The 20,684-nt window shown below is 49.7% G+C and overlaps 1 protein-coding gene and 1 long non-coding RNA gene across 2 annotated transcripts in view; one reads left to right on the top strand and one right to left on the bottom strand.

Moving 5' to 3' along the window:
• The window catches only part of SETD1B (SET domain containing 1B, histone lysine methyltransferase), a 59,108-nt gene extending 56,053 nt beyond the window's left edge, over window positions 1-3,055 (bottom strand). The window contains 5 exon segments of the mRNA XM_019486863.2: window positions 1,354-1,624; window positions 2,053-2,151; window positions 2,569-2,723; window positions 2,982-3,009; window positions 3,011-3,055. Coding sequence (XP_019342408.2) covers window positions 1,354-1,624; window positions 2,053-2,151; window positions 2,569-2,723; window positions 2,982-3,009; window positions 3,011-3,055 — 598 coding nt within the window.
• LOC106738579 (uncharacterized) lies at window positions 2,720-17,598 on the top strand. The gene is made up of 2 exons (XR_002090024.2): window positions 2,720-5,083; window positions 11,739-17,598. It is a non-coding gene; the product is annotated as an uncharacterized LOC106738579 (long non-coding RNA).
• The last annotated feature ends 3,086 nt before the right edge of the window (window positions 17,599-20,684 follow it).

Here is a 20,684-nt window from a genome sequence, read left to right as displayed (position 1 = left end):
AGGCCACCACAGTCTGTAACACGAAGTTAACTTTCTTAAACAACAACCTGTTCACGACTTAGTCCTGAATTATGACTTGAAAACAAAGGAGGGAGTAAAACCTCCGATCAGTTTGCTTAAAAAGTCACTCACCAATACCTACATTTTGCCTTGCGTGAATCCCTTTCAACACCTGATTTATAACTGTAAGATTGCTGCTGCCCTATTGCAAGATGTGCTGGAAACTTTGAATTTCAAAGTGAGGAGGGAAAAAATAAATACCTTGATTTAAAAATGAAACAATGCTAAAATACTAAGCCCAACACAGGAGTACGCACATTGAGCAGTCAAGGTTTACTTGGCAAAGACACACAATTTTAAAACTTCCGTGGGCTCTTCTTTTACTAACTCGGGACTGATATGAGAAACCGGTCCATTCTGCCCACCGACTACTACAGAAAATACCACGTACTGTGTAACAACATGCTAGACAACAACTGAAACCTGTGCTTTGTACTTTTGATGTTTCACTTTGCACAGAAAAGGGTTGGGGGCTCTTCAGTCTTAAGAAAGCCAGTGCAACATGCTCCGATGTTAGAAATGTCCTGCTGGCAATGGAAGAAGGGTCTAAAACAAATCCCTTTTAGAAGGTCCTTTACTAACACTTTGAGGAGAATTAAAACAAACCAAAACAAACACACACACACACACACAAGTGATCATATGCAGCTTGTAAATATTCTCAGGACTTTACTGGACGCTGCACTGTCCATTTCTAAGGTTGGGCTGGGCTACACGAAGGATTCAGCATGTTGCTGGCTGGGCCACACAGAGGATTACGAGTGCTACTGGCCCTTTAAGAAGGGGAAAGGGACTCACGTACAAGTGTCAAATGCTCTACACATTTTCCTGCCAGCCTCGGGTTTGCTGCTCGGTCTCAATGAAATGCCAGGAGCTGGGACTAGGCTGCAGGCCGCCACGGCTCGGCGTGCTTTTAGAAAGGACACAGCAGCTTCCAAGGGAAGGAAGAAACTTTGCACCCATATTTCAAGCCCTGTACAAACCTCCCCAGCTCGCTGGCAGGGCAGCTGGGAAGAGCACCCCAAGGGGCAGGGGTGATGGCCGGGGCAGAGCTCCCCGAGCCCTGTGCCAGGGGGGGCGGGTGAAATGGACAGGATGGCAGCATTTTGTAAATTACAGGCCCGTCTCCTAGCAACAGACAACACATTCAGCTCCACGTGACTGCCACTGGCCCAGGGAACAGCAGAGACACAAGAGGGGGAGGGAGCAGCAGCCACCGAGCAGGGTTTTTAAGCCCTCCAGCCCCAGGGACCTGCCCATTTGGGGGCTGGAGCCCCCCAGGCAGCCTCTCACCTTTGGTGTCCAGCTCCACGTGGATGATGTTGCCCATGACCGAGGTGTTGTGCAGGTGCTGGACGGCTTCTCGCGCCCCCTTGACGGTGGCAAAGATCACTTTGGCAATGCCCAGGTGCTTCTTGTTCTTGGGGTTGTAGAGGATCTCCACCTCTTCCACCTCCCCGTATTTCTTGCACATGTCGGTCAGGAAGTTTTCGCGGATGTTGTCATTCAGCTTGGCGAAGGTGACCTGCTTGGGGGGCACCGGCCCCACGTAGAACTCGTCGATCTGGAGAGGCAGACGCGGAGCCGGTTAGGGCCCAGCCGGACACCCAAGCCGCTCGGCGCAGGGAGAGTTAAACCCGACTGGGGAGAGCAACTGTCTTCCAACAATGTCACTGAAGAAATTTAGCCTCCACCCTGTCAATAATTCATTGGGAAATGGCTCCTCTCTCATGCAAAGTGGCATTTTCAGCTCCTCAATCAACAAGCACACACCTCTCCCCAGAAGCGTGGAAGTTGTCTCCCAAACGCTTACACTGATCCTGCCAGGCATTGATTTCTGGTTGCCTTCCTGGAGCAGGATTATTGGTAAGGGAGCGTGTTAATCAGGACCTGGCTGTCATTTCAACCGCTCATTAGATCGTTGGAGCTCCATTCCCCGCAACCCAACTGCCAGAGGAACCCCAAACAACCAGGAAACCCCAAGGCAGGTACCTTGAATTTGGGAACAGAGAGCTCCAGCTCCTTGGTTTTGGTCCATATCCGTCCTATCCTGGGATCTCTGACACAATCCACCGGGGCAATTCCCGAGTTCTGGGAGGAGGAGAACAACACAAAAAGGCACAAATACTGCTTGGAATTGAAGCCAATAATAATCATTAAAAATCCCCCCCCCCCATCTACAAGGAAGCTGGGGAAGTCTCCCGGGAAGAGCCAGACACACACACACACGTGTCAGGTTGCAATGCTGCTGGGGCATGGGCAGAGACTGGGAGAAAGCTGAGGTCGGAGCTCCTGCCCGGGATGCTGACAGTTGAATACGTTGTGTCAGGTGGCAGCAACTTTCGTGGCTCGACCCCTCCTCCCAGCGTGTGTGACAAGCCCAGCGAGCACAGCCCGGAGCAGCCCCGTGCCCGGCCCGGGGTGCTGCACCCGGGGTGCCGGGGGGACACGACCACTTCCCGAAAAAGCAATCCTGAAATGCATCCACCACCCCCCCCCGCTACTCACAGGCATGCTAAAATGCTGCCCATCGTAACGATAGAGTTTGTGCTGTCCTTTTTTCAGAGCCGGGTCAATAATCAACTTGTAACTTCTCCAATGGTGATTCCTCTTCTCGACAGAAGCGCCGGCTGGTGCGTTGTTCTCCATGCCGCGGCTCCGACCTGGAGGGGAAACAAAACAGAACCAAAAAAAAAAAAAAAAAGACAGAGAGAGAGAGAAAAAAAATACACCCAAAGTTAAAAAAAAACCACCACCACCCTGCTGGCCACGGAGCCCATTTTAAGGATCGGCCGAGCCGGGGGGGAGATGCCCACCAGCCGGGCAGGCTCCCGCCCGGGCACGCATCTCCAGCCTCCCCCCAGCCCGGGGAGAGCGGCGGCAGCCAAGGGGAGGAAAAAACAAGAAAGACCCCATCTCACTTGAACTCTGTTTTTTGCCTGGGTCTTCAAGGGTGCGCGGCTTTCTCTCCTGCCTGGATCTCTTTGAAAGACATTGCATGGGGTGGCCGATCGCCTGCCGGCCGCCAAAGGCGAGCTCCTTCTCGCATCGGGCTGGTTACATTACATTGCTCGGGAAAGGCTCCTGCCTCCTTTTTTTCGCGAGCCAACACATATTGTGCTTTCTGCTTGCTTCTCAGGCATCCCACAATACACCACTCCGGAGCTCGGCTAATGGCTAACCGCCCTCCACCGACTGCACATTCACGGCAGCTGCAGCGCGCTGCAAACCCCCCAGCCCGGCCGCCCCTCCGCGCCTCCCCGCCGCAAATAAAAGCCGGCGCATTTTTCCCCCGGCCGTGCGCGGGGGCCGGGCCCCGGGGGCCCCGCATGCAGGACGGTGCCTGGAATCTGCAGGCTGCATTTACCTGGGTGCAAAGTGTTTCTAATGCAAGACGGGCAGAGGGGGGCAAGTGTGGGGCACTACGCGGGGCCGGGGCCGGGGCCGGGGCCGGGGCGAGGGCGGCTCCGAGCGGGGACAATGTGTCAATTTCAGCGGATGGGGAAGCCGCGGGGAAAGTAGCAATTTTGTGCTCCGGCAAGGTCCTGAGCCGGGCTCGGCCAATCAGCGGCCGGCTTCCATCTTGTCCCCGCTGGCAGAGGAAGCGGGGCCCCGGCGGCTGCCTCTTGTCTCGGCTCCGCCGCTGCTTTTTGGGTTTGTAATTTGGCCCTGCTTAGGTAATTGGCTGGTGGCAGGCAGCAGGCGCCCGCAGCCAATCGGCGCGCAGCTTGCATCGGGCTTGAGTTATTAGACGCGGATCTAAAAACATCCTTCACCAGACAGCTAAGGAGAGGCCAACAGATCAGGGAGCCATTTTTCTGCAATGGAATTAAATGGCCAACTGGGCTTTCCTTTGTTCCTAAAGGGGATGCTGCGCGGGGAGCCGCGGGCCGGGCAGGGCGGCTCGGGGCGGTGTGTAGTGCCTGGCAGCCTGTTAGAGGACTCGCCGAAGGAGGAAGATAAAAAAGATTCGGATTTTTCCCTATGACTTGGAATCCATCTTTGTCTTGTGTAACTAGGTCATGGCACACCCTCATGTCAGCAGTAACAATTTTGAATGCAAAAAGCAGTCAAGAACATGTTTTTGTGGGGGGTTTTTCAGCTGCAGGGCGAGCTAGGGACCGAACAATACATTTAACAAGAGAAAAAAAAATAGTCTTTCCTGTATGAAACACTTAATACCTGGCCAGTTGTTCTGTTTTTTGTTTTTCTTTTTTTCGTTTTTTTTCCGTAAGTCACTCCTTTGGTGCTTTTGTGAGGTAACGTTTGACTCTAGATTTAGGAGTTCTGGCAACAAAAACAAGCTGTTTGCCTCTGATAAACTTTTTTGTTTCTTTGACATTGTAAGTACCCAATCCATTCTGTCCTTGCTAAGTGTAGTTTTCATGTTAATGTTACTCGAGTTGTCCTTATTTCCGAGCCTTCATTTGCATGTCTGATGTTTTTTGTCTATTTGATCTAAACCAGTTGATGCTTTTGAAGTATTTTTTTTTTTTTTTTTTTTTTTTTACCTCTCCAGCAAAATCTCTGTAGCTAGGACTGTGTAGAGCTCTTTCCAGCCAGGGACTGTTCGCCAGGCGTTTTCACACTAACATGTCTCGACTAAAACTACCCAGGGAGGACATTTTCAGTGTCTGTGGAGCTGTGGAAAAACACTGACTGTCCTTTTTTTTTTCTCCTCTCCTCTTCTTCTTCCTCCTCCATGTACAGAGTAAATCTGTCACAGGAATGTAGATTTAAGCCTCGAGTCCAAGCCCTAGGTGGATCCAGCCAGGCAGCCTCACTGGACAGCATTTTCTGTAGGGTTTTTTGTTTGCTTTGGGGTTTTTTGGTTGGTTGCTTTTTTTTTTTTTCTTCCTCCTGGTTTTTGGTGCCACACCATTGCCACATAAAGCCGGCTAAATGTCTAAACAAGACTTACGAGAGAAGTGGTGCTACAGATCCTAGAGATCTGCCCCTGTTGTCTTAAAAAGCCAAACAACACAACTTCACCTCCAGACCTGCATTCAACTGTGGTGTGCGGGTAAGTAAAGCCTTTTGCCCTTGCCGAGAGAGCGAGCCCAGGCCTAGGCGGCGAGATGGTCTTGTCCTAGGCGGAGGGGTCCTAATGGCTTCTGGAAAACGTAGCTAACTCGTTCTTGCCAGAGGTACAGCTACAGGATCTAGGGAGAGGTTTGCAGAGGGCGACTGCTCTTCCTCCACCAAGTGCTTTGCTTGTCAGTAGTCCTGCTCGTGTGCGTGCGCGTGTCCAGGGACTGCAGATCCACGCTGGCACGGTCGCTGCTCACTCGTCCCCCGACAGAGCGCCCTACAAGCGGGGGTTACGAGGGAGCAGACCAGAGGGACCCCCACGGGCGCTGCTCCAGGTCATTTGGGAGAAGTTGGGCTCCCCAGAAAAAAGAGACCAATAAAGCACACCACCAAAAAGAGGGGGAGGTGGTCTGCAGGGGGGGGGGGGAGCTGAATGAGGCGCCCTAAGAGACCCCGTCCCGAAAAAGCCCCGATCACGAAATGCAAATAAATCCTTCTTCCCGAGGGGGGGAAGCCTGCAAATAGATCCGCGACGAGGAGCCTGCAATGGAGGCAGCAGCTCCGGCCAGCTGGGCACCAGTGACGCAGGCGGGGCCGTGCGCGGAGGCGGCTGCGGGCACGTGAACCGGCCCCGGCCGGGCTTTGTGGGGGGGCACCTGCCCCCTCCACCCCGCGCCCCTTGCCCCGGGCCCAGGCGGGGTGGGTGCCCAGGGGCCCGGCGCGCTAGCATGCGGGCTGGGCTCGTGCAGCGGCCGCTCCCTCTGCATCGCCGAGCACCGCAGGGACCAGGCTGGGGGTTACCCCCCTGCGGGGTGGGGTGGGGTGGGGGGCTGCCCGGCTCTCCCCCGCTGCTTTGTGTTGTGGGGCTGGGGGGGGGCGGTTGCCATTTCGTGCAAGCAGCTCTGCAGAGCGGGGGGGGAGGAGGAGGAGGACGAGGCGGGCGCCTGGCGGGGCTCCAGCTCCGGCTCCGGCTCCGGCTCGGGCGGGCGCTCCCCGGGGGCCGGGCTCGGCTGGCTGCGCTCTTAAAGGGGCCGGCGAGGCGAGGGGGGGCGAGGAGAGGAGCCGGGCAGACAAAGGCAGCCCGCCCCTGTGGGGCACGCGCCCCCCCGGGCCTGGCCCAGCCCCTGGGCACTGCAACGGGCTGGTCCGGCTCGCTGCACGCGTGGCTTTTATTGGACATTTGCAAAACATACAATCTGCGTTGGGATGTTCTTGAGGCCTACACGTGCCCGAGCACGTCAGCCCTGCAGGGCCTGTTCTGCTGGGGCCGTGGCCCGGATGGCGGGACTCGAGTGCCAGGGGCCGCCCGTGTCCCCGGCGTGTGAAGCGGGGCGCAGCAGCCCGTTCCCCAAGAACGGAGCGCCTGCAGCTTTCAGGAGTGGGCACGGGCGCCCCAGGCCTGAGCGTTGCAGCCTGCTTCTGTACTTAGACGTTTATTTTTTTCCTTCCCGTCAAATATTAGTTATTTCGAAACCTCGTAGTCACGCAGGCGGCCCAGAGCAGTCTTGCTAAGGGAGTGGTTGGCTCGGCGGCCAGCTGAAACAGGAGACGGGCGCTGCGTGGCCGAGTCCCAGGCGGGTCAGCCCAGACTTCCGTTTTTAAGTTACTGACTCGGTTTTACTGCACGAGAATCTTGCAGGACCACAACGAGCGGGTATTTTTAAGCGATGCCATGTCCCTTCCCAAAGGAAAAGGGTTATTCTTGCCCATAATGTCCCTCCCTCTTTTATTGAGCTGTAATCTCTGGGCCAGTCTTAAATGGCTTTTGGCTGTACCCCAGAGATAAATGCATTCCTGTGACTAAGTCATAGCTGAAATACTGTAAGCGAAAGGCAAAAAAACAAGAAGCACTTCTGTCTTTGACTCTTGTGGCTGTGCCAGCCACTGGTAACTTTGAGTCTTGACTGTATTTTAAAAGCAGTTTCTTACGCCAGCTCCGTTGTCAGTGCAGGTAAAGGCAGCACGGCTTGCTCTGCTTGGGACACTTGATGTGTGGATCAGATGGGCTGTAAGTAGGGGTCCACCTGCATCGCAGGGGGATTCATCCATTTTTGTAGGTTGATTACAGCGAGAAGTTCCAGCTCCATGCTCCACTTCCCTTGGCGCTGACTGGTAGAGAGGCATTGCATGGGGAGGAGGGACGAGGGGGCAGCCGTGGCTTGCTTGCTGGTTGCTCTTGGTGCGGTGCTGTCCCGCAGTGCCGATTGGCAGAGGCCCCGGTGGGGGCATGAGGGGCAGCTGCTGTCTCGTCTGCTGCCCTCCCCACCAGCCAGGGCCTTCCCCTCCTGGCAGCGAGGACCTCTGGCTGGCACTGGGGAGCCAGCATTTTATTTATTTCTTTTGATTTTGCAGATAATCCTGGATTTCGCAGTTTCCGTGAAATCCGCAAATGACATAGGTCCCAAAGCCCAAGGCTTGCTTAGACTGGCTTCAAGTGTACGTGGGCCATGGGACGTCTAGAATTAAGTCCTACTTCAGGTCTAGATGTAGCTGAACATTAGCATATCTATTTTTCTAAAACATGAAGTCCTGTTTAAAAAATGGCTGGTGGTAGGGAACCCACCGGAGAACTTGTAAGTTGTTCCCATGGTTAATTACTCTCACGGGTAAAAATACACTCGCTGATTCTAATCTGAAATGGTCGAGTCTCAGCCTCCCACTTCCATAAGCACATCTGAAGGCACCCTCTAGTATGACACTTCTCTTGGGGCGTATGAGAAGCAATGGGTGCTTGGTGTTGTGATATCTTTTACTGGACTAGCTGTACAGTTGGGCAAGCTATTGGGCAGTCCTGACGGGGGAGGACATTTTTTTTTTTATGCCCAGAAGCTTGTCCAACATCTCTCCCAATTCTACAGTCAGTTCGATTAAAAGATATTATAAAACCCTCACCTCATCTTTTCCTGGGCCGTCACAGCTACAACACCACTCTTCCCATATAGATCGTTGTGGTCAAATCAGCAGTTAACCTCTTTGAACTAAAGGGTGAGAGACTCAAATATACTGTAGACTGAGGTCCTTAACTAGTCTTTACTTAGTCTTAAACCCTCTCCAAATTTCAGTGTTGATCTTGGGGTGTGCCCGCCAGAACGGGATGCAGTTATTCCAGTAGGGTTTGCATCAGGGCTGAGTGCAGACTTTTCCTACTCGACTTTCCTTTGTTCATGCAAGTAAGGCTTTCCTTAGGCCTTTTGGCTGTAATGCAGCAGTGCAAGCTGCCGTTCAGTTGACTTTTCCACTGTGACTCATGCATCTCTTTCTACCCTAAGCAGCAAGGACTTTGAATCTCCTGTCCTGCACATATGGCATGCATTTGTTTGTCCCTAGGTGCCTTAACATACACTTGGCTGTACTGAAAATTGTGTTTGCTTCCCCAGCTACCACGTGATCCCGATCGCTCTAATGCTAGCTACCTCCTTCAGAACAGGACAGATGAGATGCCTGTAATGCTTTCTCAGCCAGAGTATGCCTTCTCCACATAGCAGGGTTGTAGAGTTGCTGTGGCCGTGATGGTCCAGGGAATACACAAGATGCATATATTGGACTAGATATGGTAGTTAGTCCAATAAAAGGTATTATTGAACAAACTTTGCCATTCCAAATGGGGCAGCCCTCCATTTCTCTCCTGCCCTGTATTACATTTGCTGAGGATATACCTATGATCTTACAGGAGTCTTGAAATCAGCGGCCTACTGTATTGTTTCGCCTATCTTGGTATAGGGAGCCCTGCCTACAGGCTGAGCAGCGTATCGTTGCATGTGGAAGGTAACGCACTGAAGTCTGGACTGAAAATCCATCTGAGATTTGATGCACATATGTGCACTCATTTCATTTTTTTAAACCTTGGCCATTTGTCATATTTCTAAAACTATCAAGTGAGAGCTGCGTATCATTCTAGGCAGTCTGAGAATTATTAGATTTTTTTTTTTAAAGCGTTTTGGGGCTATAAAATAATTGAGAGAGAAATTCAGCTCGTCATACAGATTGTTGTGTCTCGCTTCGCTCGCCACTGAAATGCAGCTACCGTTGAAATGAAATTAAATACTCCTTGTTGCGCGTGCAGCTGTTAATTGTAGAAAGGCCTTTGCCATTTACAGTTGTTAAGTAAATCATCGGGACTTGAAAATCTACCGGTACTTCGAAGTCTGTGGACTCTAAAATGTGTAGATGAATGCTTTGTGGCCCGTGGTTTATGAATCCTGGTATTTATAGACCTTGCGCTTTGTGAGGAAATGGCATGAACTTGAACTGCTGTTGTTAAACTTGACACATTTTGGATCAACGTATTCACATATTGAGACATTATCAGTCCAGACTCGGTTCTGGCTGGAGGACCGGTTAGTGTTTTGTAACAGATCTCGCGCCTACTGAGTGCTGTCACTAAAACCGGCTTGTTGTTCACAAGGAAATTGTGGCAAAAACACGCAAGGGTTCATAGTTTCTCTCGGGCTGACTTTCAGATCAGATCTGCGTAGCTTGCAAGCCCAAACAGTTTCTAACTGGTGATTTCCCACTCTGCTTGTGACATGAAATCAAGCAGCATTGTCATATGACCGCCGTCGGTGCCCGGCTGGGTGTTTGTTGCCAGCAGCCGAGCTGGCCGTGCCAGCTGTGGTACTAAACCCGGGTTTTGCTGGCAGAACCGGCGAGGTGGTGCAGTTGTAGCTGATCTCGGCCCATCCGCTCTCGCCCTGCTTGCTGCAGAACATAGCAGTTGCTACGCAGCTGTAGATTCGTCTCTGCCTTAGCTACCAATCAGCCCGTCAGCGAGAAGAAAATCCCTTCCCTTTGATCCGCCGAGAGGAGCACGCAGCGTGAAGACAGGAGGGGGGCATTGGCAAAATTGCTGCTTTTTCCAGGGGGTTGGTGGGCCCCTGGCAAAGATGCTTGAGAACGAAGGGAAGGGACGCTTGAAGAGGTTGGGTGCGGAGGAAAGATGAGCCGATGGCGAGGGAGAGCTAGCATTTGTGGGCAGTGTAGCTTACAAAGAGAGCGTGTCGTACACGGTGCAGGGACGTGCAGAGGAGAAAAGAAATGGGAGAGAAGCCGTGGAAAAAGAAATGGGAGAGAGGCCAGCTGCACTGCACAGCTCCAGATTGAAAACAAAGAAAGAGGAGCAGAGTGCAGTGCTGGGAAGAGGAAATAAAGCAGCACTTTGAGCCTCCAAATTACTGACTCAAACATTTCAAGAAGAGGGAAGAAGGGTTTGATTTTTTGCTCTGGTGTGGACAGTTGTACTAATGAAAAGTAGGTGTACGTACAACCAGATTGGAAGGGCGTCTTTCCTTGGTTCGTGGTCCTTGCTGAATGTGCAGACATGTCCGAGGAATTGTACTTGCATTTGTGTTTTTAACGCCTACCATTTACAGGGTTCTTGCCTTCTTCCTTTTCCAGTCCTTACTACTTATTTACAACTGACTGGTGCGTGTTCGGTTTTTGTGGTTTAACTCTAGTCTCGTTTCCGTCGCTGTTCTAGTGCTCGTTTTCAAATTGGGTTCGCCCTTAAGGATTTCTGTACTTTTCTGTTTTCTGGAATACTGTTCCCAAATACTTGCTTTATGGTGGCACTTGGAGGCCACTCTCTTATGGCAAGCCATCTCCAGCTTGAGTCTTCTCCCACCCCAGAAAGCCACTACTGTACTGCCTACCTCTCCTCCGGGAAGGGAGAGAAAGTGGTGATGAACGGTTCATTCCTGCCGCCTGAGCGCTGGCCCTCCCCAACCTGATGAGAGAGGGATAAGGGTTTGCTTGAGACCTGCTGACACTAGAGGATAGCATCTTCTGGTTTCTTCCCAAGATTGTTCTGTCTTTCTCCTTCTGACGTGGACTTCATCGTTCACTCGTCCACGGGAGCAGGGGGGTGCTCCAGCCCTTGTGTTGAGTGTGTAGCGCAACAAATGTTTGAGGAATCGATCTGTTTTTGATAAAATGTGATAACTCGGCGGGTTCAGCTCCTACTGAGCAGCTGTCCATGTCGTAGAAAACACCGCCATGGCTGGTGGAGAAATCAGGGACGGAGAGGACGGGGAGATGCTACTTTCCTCCTCCGATTTGCTTCGGATCAGAGTTGATAGTGGGTCTGTTGGTTTTGTGTTGGGTTTTTTCAAGCCAATACAAACCTTGATAAAAGTGTGAACAATGTCTCTCTTCGTTCTGTTCCTCCCGTTCTTTCAGATTTGGAGTAATTCTGTATTTGCATCCTTCCAGCAACTAAAGTCCTGTGTCTTTGCCTGAATATCATCTATACGACATTTTGAATACAAAACTGGGAAAAAGAAGAATTGGTGCTGGTAGTTTGGGAGTAGAGGGGGTCAACATTTCTTTTTCGAGCCTGACTTTGTCTTGAAGAAACAAGTGCCTACAACTGTTTGCAGTGTAATGGTAGCAGGGAAGTTACTGGTCACCTAATCTCTTCCAAGATAAGCTAATTAGGATGGTTTGGGGTGTGGGGGAGGAGAACAGGATTTAACCAGTGCAGAACAATGCTCCTGCATTCTGAGTATTGTAAAAGGCTGTAATAGATGTGGGTTGCTACAGTGAGTGTTGGGAAGGGCAAATTTTCTCTAGGGAGAAAAGTCTGCAAAGAAAAAATGCCTGTTGCCTAAAGACAAGGCTGACTCCCCTGTTTGTTTGCTTTTGATCTACAGGTCGGAGTATGGCCGGATCACTATTCTCTGTGTGCCTCCTCTTGGCCCAGGACAAAGCTACAGCAGTTCTGCCTCAGTTTCCCCAGCATGTCCCATTGGCTCCGGCTTCTGGCTCAGCCGTCCTGACAGATCACTACCAACAATCGACCCCCTCCACTTCCCGCCAGCAGAGTCGAGACCCAAAGTCACAGTGACAAAGCAAATATGAAATGAAGGATCCTTTATCCCCGCTAGGCTTCATTTGGGCTCCGGGTAAGTTCTTCGTTCGTCCGGGCTCGACTCTCAGAACAACCCCCGCTCCTCGGCTCAGGAAAGCTGGTGGGGGATGAGTGGGGCACCGGGTTGAAGGGCAAGGGAAGGAAAGTTTAGAGATGGGTAGGGGTCTGTCAGCTCATCTTTCTTCCCTCCGACGTGTACGCCAGGAGCTGGGGGGCTGTGTCCTTCCTCGGCCCCCCTGCAGGCCAGCGACCATCTGTGCCCCCCTGGGGTTTGTGCGAGCTCCTCTTCCAGCTCTCTTATGCGTGAGCAGAGAGCCCTGCTCTTCCTGCCTCTCTCCCTGTCCCCGTGCCCAGGTGAGCCAGCATCTTGAGGGCCCATCCCTCTGCAGGGATCTTAAAATGCCTCTCCCTGCCCCCCTGGCGAGCTGGCTTTTTAGGGCAGACCTGCCCCCTGCGCAGAGCGGAGAGCAGGCGCGTTGGAGGCGAGCAGTGCCGAGGCTGGGGGAGGAGCAGGCCTGCCTGGTGCCTACCCTGGCTCTCAAACAGTGGCAGTGGGAGGAGGCATAAGAACAGCCACCGAGATGAATGGAGCAGTTAATATATCTCAGAGCGATTGTTTCCAGCTGCATTCATCTCCATGGGGTGTCCTCATTCAGCTGCTGAACATCTCACAGAGATGAATGAACCACTTCACACCTATCTGAGCCTCCTGTGCCACAGATGGATCTGTAGAGCCCTTTTGTTCATCTCCCCCGTCTTCCCTTTCTAAAAAGTGCCCCCCTTCCCAGATTATCCTGCACTGAGGGTTTGGATGCAGCCCGGCCGTTGCTGGTGATTCATTTAATATATGATTAGCACAGCATTGTACTGCCACTTGTCCGTCCTTACAGTAACAGACCTCTCCCAACCCACTTCGCTGCTGCCAATCTCCTGGGCAAGGGGAGAGCCCGGTGTGCTCGTACTGGGCACACAACTGGGCACTCGGATGAGATGTAGTGGCCGCTCCAGGTACGCGTGCAGCCCATGCTACCGGTCACGTGGAGGGTGGGGTTTCTACCCAGCTCCTCCTGGCTGCACTACAACTCTGCACAGTCCTCACGCTAGTCGCCAGCCCTCCTCGTACCGGAGTCGGAGCTCTGCCAGCCTGTCTTGGCGAACTGCCAGGCACCGTTCAGTGCCACCCCGCTAGCATGGTAAATGCAGGTTTGCATATGCAAGGAATTCCCAGCTCCAAGGGGGCAGAGTTAAGGTGATGTCGGTGTATTATTCAACATTGCCTTTCCTCGGTGTCTGGATGCGAGTGGTGTTGAATGCTGTGTTGCCCCTGCCACGGCAGTGGCAACTCCGTGATACTGCAGTCCTTTGTTAGCTGGGCTTTGGAGGGGATGCTCCAGTGAGGAGTAGGGCAGTTCATCCCCCAGTAAAGGAGCTATGGTACCAGTCTGTCCGTAGGCTCACTGGCTTCACTTTGCTGTTTTACTCCCTGTTCACATCAGAAAGATTTTCTCCATAATCGTGCATTTATAATGAAACTGAGATTTGCAGTATAACATGTTGACCACTTAAATACATCGGGTGAACCCGATTTAATCCTCTAGTCTGCCACCCGTGCAATGCTAAAGGAAGTAACCAAAAGACCGGTACGTGTTAAATAGCCAGTCTAGGCAATAGCCTATGGTTTATGAGTCAAATCTAGCCCTGTTGCATCATTGTTTAACACTCCCCACTGGCTTTGTGGAGTTGTGCTTCTTAACCAGCTACGAGATCCACACTCCTGACATGCAGCGGCCCAGTTTTCTTTCTTTCCTTCTTGTTTTTCCCCTTGGTGTGCTCTGATCTGTATGATAGCGCTTGAATCACTCTGTACATCAAATTTGCCTAATGTCTTTGCACTGGTTTAGTGTGTGAAGCACTTGGAGCCAAGTGGAACGGGAACTCTAATTCCCGAGACGTGAAAAGGCAGATAGGATATTATCTCACTGAAATTTATTTTTTTCCACATTATTTTATGGGCTAGAAAATGAATACAGTTCTGGCAGGTCTATGAATTGAAAAGAATTGCACAAGCTAGTTCCTACTTGGCCAAGTGCTATTTAAACACTGTTCGACTTTGGGTGAACTTCAGGGGACTGATCAGTGCCCCAGCTGCCTTTCCTTCAGGGTAAGTGTCTAAAGCAGAACAAGTCCCTTCTGGAACTGGCTAGCTGGAAAATGAAAACACCACCCAGAAGATGGGTGCAAAGCAAGCCTGGAGGAGAAATGCTTCTTCCTGTTTTGGGGAACAAACGCAAGGTTTAGAGCATACTCTGGTGGAGGCACATTTGTGCGAGACAGAAGGAAGAAACCCGATCAAAGCATATGACAGCCAAGGAGAAAGCAGAATGAGCGTAAGATTGTGGACCGGAGAAAAAGCCTGGAGAGATTTGGGGGGCTGAGACCTGACTAAAAAAGGCTGTGAGCAAAGAAACTGTCTGCTTTTCCGGAGTCCTGTCGTGTTAGTGGAAACTGGACTTTGTGTTCTTTGTAAGTAAGTGGGAATGCCTCAGAGAAATACCTGGCTTCAGCAGCAATTTCTATCCCTCATCAAGGAAAACTTGAAAATTAGCTAACCCCCGGGGTCCAAAAAAAAGTCAAAAGAATGTGCTATCATTTACTGAACGTGAATCATGCTAACAATTACATCATACACAGGTATAATTTTGTTGTGCATCGGATGTTATATACAATATAGCATACATTTACTATACTGCTGTTAAACCTGTGTGCGTCAGAGCTATTTCTTGTTGTACGTACTGAACATAATGATGTTGAATCTGTCTCTCTAAAAGGACACATGTAGCTTAAAACCTTTTAGTGACATTATTTATAAATATTCCTGAATGTGAGAGACTTTTTAGTATCTGACACTTAATTTCTGTAAACCGTATTTCAGATTGAACGTTTCCACACCCCCCCCCCCGCCCCACTTAACTCGACAAGCGCAACATCTGAGAGTGGATGTCAGGTGCTTTCAGAACCAGATATGTAAGTCCTAGCTTAATGCACATGGCTTTTGTAGTCATATTGGCCAAAATGATCTATCCCACATATGAATGTTATTTATATGTTGTTCAAATCAGATATCTTATTTAAATGTATTTGTTTAAAAAAAATGACCGACACCTTAAATTTTAAAATAATCGATGCCAAAGCCTAAACACATTACAGATTAAAATATGCTGCAGTGAGTCTTTTTTAATGGCTTAAGGGGTGCTACTTTTTTGAGTTATTAAAGATTTAGGTAGAAAGCACCTTTTAAATGTTTAGGCTAAGTCGATCTTTATAGAGAGGTCATAATGTCACATAAGTAAATGTTACATACTTTTGCAGAAGCGAGTGTTGAAGTTGGGGCCAGGCAGGTTTTCTGGGGATCGAATGTTCGGGTCCGGTATCTTTGACGCAATCCTGTCTGTTTACAAAGGCTGTACAAAGGCCAGGAGACGGTCGGTGCTGAAGGGGAGGAAGGTTTGAAAATCCCCCATGGTGCCTATCTGAATTTTCAAAATACCTTTGAAGATCTAGTCCATGGTGACCAGAAACATCCATCAGCTTATTCACTACAGTTTGTATACTCAGTTTTACATGCAAAAGCTGTTTTAATTAACTTGCTTTCTTCATTACGTATCGTAAGTATTTTAGGTTTGTTTGTATTAGATAAACCACATTTTTAAATTAGTTTTATATAGGTCTATTTTTATTTAATTCTGATTTCCATCCACACACAACTTGACTGAGTAAAACAATTTAAAAATCCAACATTAGTAAATAAGAAGGGAGTCATTCACGATTTTCTAATGTATGAAAGTAAAAATTAAGGGTCTGAATAAATAGGTGAATTAAGCTAGATTTACTTTCATTAAGAATGAATTGAACGTATACAGCTATAATGTGTTCTCCCACTCAGCACAAAGTAGGAGGTCTTAGTGTAAGGGCTACATTTGTGTGCGCGTCTTTAGGACAATGACGGAGAAGCACAAATGCAAAACGAGATCAAAATCGGTGATTGAGACAACGGTTTCCTGCCGGCTGGTTGGAATCTCTTTGATTTTTAGATCATTCCATCTGCTTGAGTATATTTTATGCTCTGAATTCAGACCGATCCTGCCAGATCTGTGACAGATCTTGGACTTTTTGTCCATGCAATAGGAAAAATGCATGATCTGACCAATCAAACTTGGAACTGTTTGAAACATAATGGAAATGCTAATGAAAAGTACTGGATTGACAGCTTTTGTCAATGAAATACCCTTACTGACCCACAAACCAATCTAACTGGTAGTAAAAAAGTATAAGTGGAATTCCCCATCCTGGCCCAGTTTTGTCTCAAACTCCACGTGCTGCAGCTCCACTACCGGGGGGGAGAGAGGAGTTTGAAAGTCTTTGTACCCATTCAGTCCTTGTCCTCTGTTAAAATGGCCAATTAGGCCTTCATATGACAGATGCATCATCACGGAGAAGTGCGTTGATTGGACCAATCCCGTGTCCCACTGACCTTAAAGTTTTGTGTGTCTTGTAGTACGTCCCAGTCTGATCTAGATTTAAACTGGGTCTATACTGCAACCCAGAGAACCAAGTATTTGAAGGAAAATCCATCACTTCTTACTTCTTATATTTATTGCCTGCAGGTTTTAAGTGGAGACACGCTCTTCATAGAATGGTAACGTCTACAATTTCTCCCATCGCTGCTGTTTTTTATTTCAACGCTTCATGGTTTGTATCTAACAAAAAACCCTGCCCTTTTTCCATGTGGAAACTAGCACAGTTCACACGATTGCTATGAAATAACATCCGCCTTGGGTGCTTTGTCACCTAGATAACACGTTGTAAGAGAAGAGCTGATGTAGTCCCATGGCTAGGCATGTGGACTGGCAGAGGAAACAGCCTTTTTCCTGAATACACCCTGGCCTGGCACGGACACGGTACCAGGAGCGCGCACTCTCTCTCCATGTTTCTCTGCCCGTCCTTTGTCTTGTCCATTATGTTCTTCGTATCGGAGGCAATTTCTAGGTGTGTATGTGTGCAACGAACAAAACAGTGCTAATAATACATTGCACTGTGCTCGCTGTCTGTTTGTTATATTCCTTCTCCCCACTCCTTTTGTCCGTCTTGATCATTTAGATTGGACACCTTGTACCATGCACATCCAGCATCTAATTCAATGTGGCTTTTGAGCACTACTGATGCAAGTAATGAACATTAAGGTAATTGGATCTTTTTACAAAAATACAGGTATTTAAAGTCCTAATCCCATAGTGGTTTATGCACATCCTTAATTCAAGCATGTGGATAATTCCACTAATTTAATAGTTGTCTCTCTTTCTTACACCATATTGTTCCACTTTTTCAAGTTGGAAGGAAGAGTAGATATGCACCTTTTATAAACTAACTAAATTGACACTGCACATAGGATGAGCTCACATTTTCAGGTTCACCTGTAGGAAAAAAGCAGCCCTTTTTTTTTTTTTCCCTGAATATGAATCAGTAGCTACCAGGACCCTGGACTGCTATTGCCTTTACAAACTCAGGAGAATCAAATAAGGTAAGGACCTGAAGGGTTAAACACAGTAAAAATACTAAAATAAAGGCTGCATTGAAAAATGTGACTTGGTGTTTTTTATTACACTCGCAAAAATACTGCAAGCACAGAAGTCAAGACTGTAAAAGGCCTCGCTAGGTCAACCCCACATATTAATCAAATGTGACTTAGAGTTCCTTTAAGTTTGTGCGTCAGTCTGCAGGGTTGGGTCCTGAAATCATCTATGCCCATAAAAGAAAACTGCCCAAGAATGATCAGTACAAGTCATTTTAAAGGTTTACTTCAGAAAGAAAAATGAAGTGTTTGTTGTCTTCTCATTTTAGTGTAAGTGGATAACGTGAGCACACAGCAGATGGCATCTGTTGCTATTTCTTATTATAGTTTTGTGTACAAAAGACATTTACAAGTGCATCACCTTGTTGGTTAATTAAAGGGAGAGATTTTTCTATTAGAAATCTCATGGCAAGCCACAGTCTTATTAATTTCCAGCTTGACGTGGCTGGGAATTTTCAACATGACCACAGCTTTCAAGGATGCTGCAAACAGAAAAGTGGTACTCGCAAGGGAAGTTTTTGTCAAATCTCTTCATATATTTACTATTTAAAAACGTATAGGTTCTCTTACATTACTCATCAATATGTTACCTAGAGTCTGAAGGTAATGTTTTGAATGTTTTCTTAAATGGCAGCTAGAAGGGGAGGGTGATAGGAAATTTTAAGAGGCAGTGTACTGCACAAATACGGATCAAAGCTAAATCATGTCTAAAGTTTCTGCTGATCGGGTACTAGCATGATTTTTCTGGACAAGTTGGGTAAGGGTTTTCTCTTCTTTCTCTCCCTGCATCCCCCTGATAAATAAGCAGCCAAATCCTGATATAGCATGCTTAGTGGAAGGAAACTCTAGCATAGCTGCGTATCCCAGTCCTCAGGGCAAAAATCCTTGTTTGCAAGGGCTAAAGACCCCCTTTTTTTATCGTTATGTTAAAACGTATCTGTATCTAGCGTCACTTTGATCCTAGCATCGATGCGGTCCAATCTGAACGGACAGTACAAACGTTGTAGTAAACACAACTTTGTTATATCCATTCATGAATTGTCGAGCAACACCAATTTACCGTAATTTGGTAACTGGTGTTTGTTGTAACAAAAGTAGAATATAGACAAAACCATTTACTTACTGCTAATGATAGGTTCTTGATCTTACTGGAGTGATTGCAAGTCTTGATATGCTTATTGCCTCACAATCTGCAAATGAATAAAACTGGAGCTCATATGCTCTGGTGCCAGACCTCCTATAGATGCCAGAGACATACATGGGATAAATGTCCTTAAAGTTGTTGTTAGTTAAATTTGAATTGTGTTTAATAAAGGGCCTGCAACTGCTCCCCTGGGAGTCAATGGCAATACTCCTGTTGCCTTAAATAATCCAGGATCAGTCCACAATTCAGGAGTGTGTATAGGATTTAAATGTATCACAGGAAATGATAATGGGGCAGTGTGGCGCAGCACGGGGAGCTGAGGGTGTGTCCAGGGAGGGGAGGGGAGGGGAGGGGGCCACGCAGTGCCGTGGTGGGGGGTGCTGGTGCAGACACGTAGTGCGGCCGGGGGGAAGAGCGTCTGCACAGCGTGCAGTGCTGTGGTCCATGCCTCACCTGGGGCAGCCGACATGGCACGTGGCCCCCCACTAGTGCAGCCCTGGGGGGTCTCCCCAAAAGTGGACAGCCCTGTACTACACTATGGTAGTCTTACATATCAATTAATGCAAAATAAGCTCACTTATTTGAAGAGGAGACTAGACAGTCACCTGACCCCCAGTTATCTTTTCTGCTCGGTGCAGGGGGCTGGACCTGATGATCTTCCAAGGTCCCTTCCGGCCTGACGACCTATGGAAAGGAAAAGAGGGATTCACCGTAAGCTCACAGAGGGTGTCTTTTATAAAACTTTGGCAAAAAAGGAAACGGTTGCTGCAGGATTTAATTCAAAGCTCGTAACACCGTAATTCATGAAGCGGACGTGACCAAACGTATTTAACCTCTATCCGTTATATTTCAGCTGGGTGCCTAGCGCGGAACCTTTAAAGGTCTAATCAGCCAAGCGCTGAGATGTTCTCCTTCAGTGCGGAAAGTCCCCAGCAAGATGTTCAGGCCATGGATAAGCCCACAGGGTTAATAAGATTTTATTTTTGAGAGTCAGAAATACGTTTCAAGGTCTGTGACGCTTTTTACTCAAAGGAATAAAAGCAGATCAGCAGGAACTGAGTTGCCTTGAGGGTTTTATACGGCAGCTTCTAACTGGGTATGGCTAGGTGGCTGTCATATCTCTACCCGGCCTCTACGCGCTGGCGTGATCTCCTGTCTCTCTACAAAAGGAAGTCTTCTTCGAAGCGCTGAGCAAGGGGAGCGTTTCTCACGCAGTCTGCAAGGCCATCTAGTGACACAACCGCGCAGGGGGAGGCAGGAGCCTCACCGCTGTTTCACAAGGGTGCAGAGAAGCAGCTTCCTGCAGCCACAGAGACGAGCTGAGGGAGGAGAAGGGATGAGGGCGTGGGGGGGTTTCCGCACCCCACAGCAGCGGGCTGGGCCGTCCAGCCGCACTCAGACTGCGGGTCGTGACCCCCACTTCTCTCAGTAGGGAAATTAAAGAGTGGTGTGGAAGGAAACGGGGTCAGGTGCTGGAGGGAAGCAGGGCCTGGGCAGAAGGCAACCCCCAGTCGGAGTGGTCTGAGCAGGGGTGGGGGGGGGGATCTCTTCCTGAACCCAAGCACTGCCCCTGCCCCAGATCCGGGCAGAAGGCAAGCCCCAGTCGGAGTGGTCTCAGTAAGGGTAAGGGAGGGATCCCTCCTTGAGCCTAAGCACTGCGGGAGCGGCTCCCCCTGCCCCCGGCCCGGGCAGAAGGCAAGCCGCAGTCGGAGTGGTCTGAGCAGGGGGGATCCTTTCCTGAGCCTGAGCCTGAGCCTTGCGGGAGCGGCCCCCCCTGCCCCTGCCCCTGCCCCTGCCCCGGGCGCGGGAGCTTCGCACGTGTCCCGGCTCCCGCCACTCCCGCCGCGCGCCAGCCAATCCCCGCCGCGCCCCCCGCCCATGCCGCCAATCCCCGCCCGGCCGCGCCCCCAGCCAATCCCCGCCGCGCCCCTCCGCGGGGCCGCGCCGCAGCCAAT

This window comes from Alligator mississippiensis, chromosome 10, assembly GCF_030867095.1.
Source record: "Alligator mississippiensis isolate rAllMis1 chromosome 10, rAllMis1, whole genome shotgun sequence".
Lineage (NCBI taxonomy): Eukaryota > Metazoa > Chordata > Crocodylia > Alligatoridae > Alligator > Alligator mississippiensis.
The sequence above is the reverse complement of the archived record's forward strand: the minus strand, read 5'-3'. Positions and strand labels throughout refer to the sequence as shown.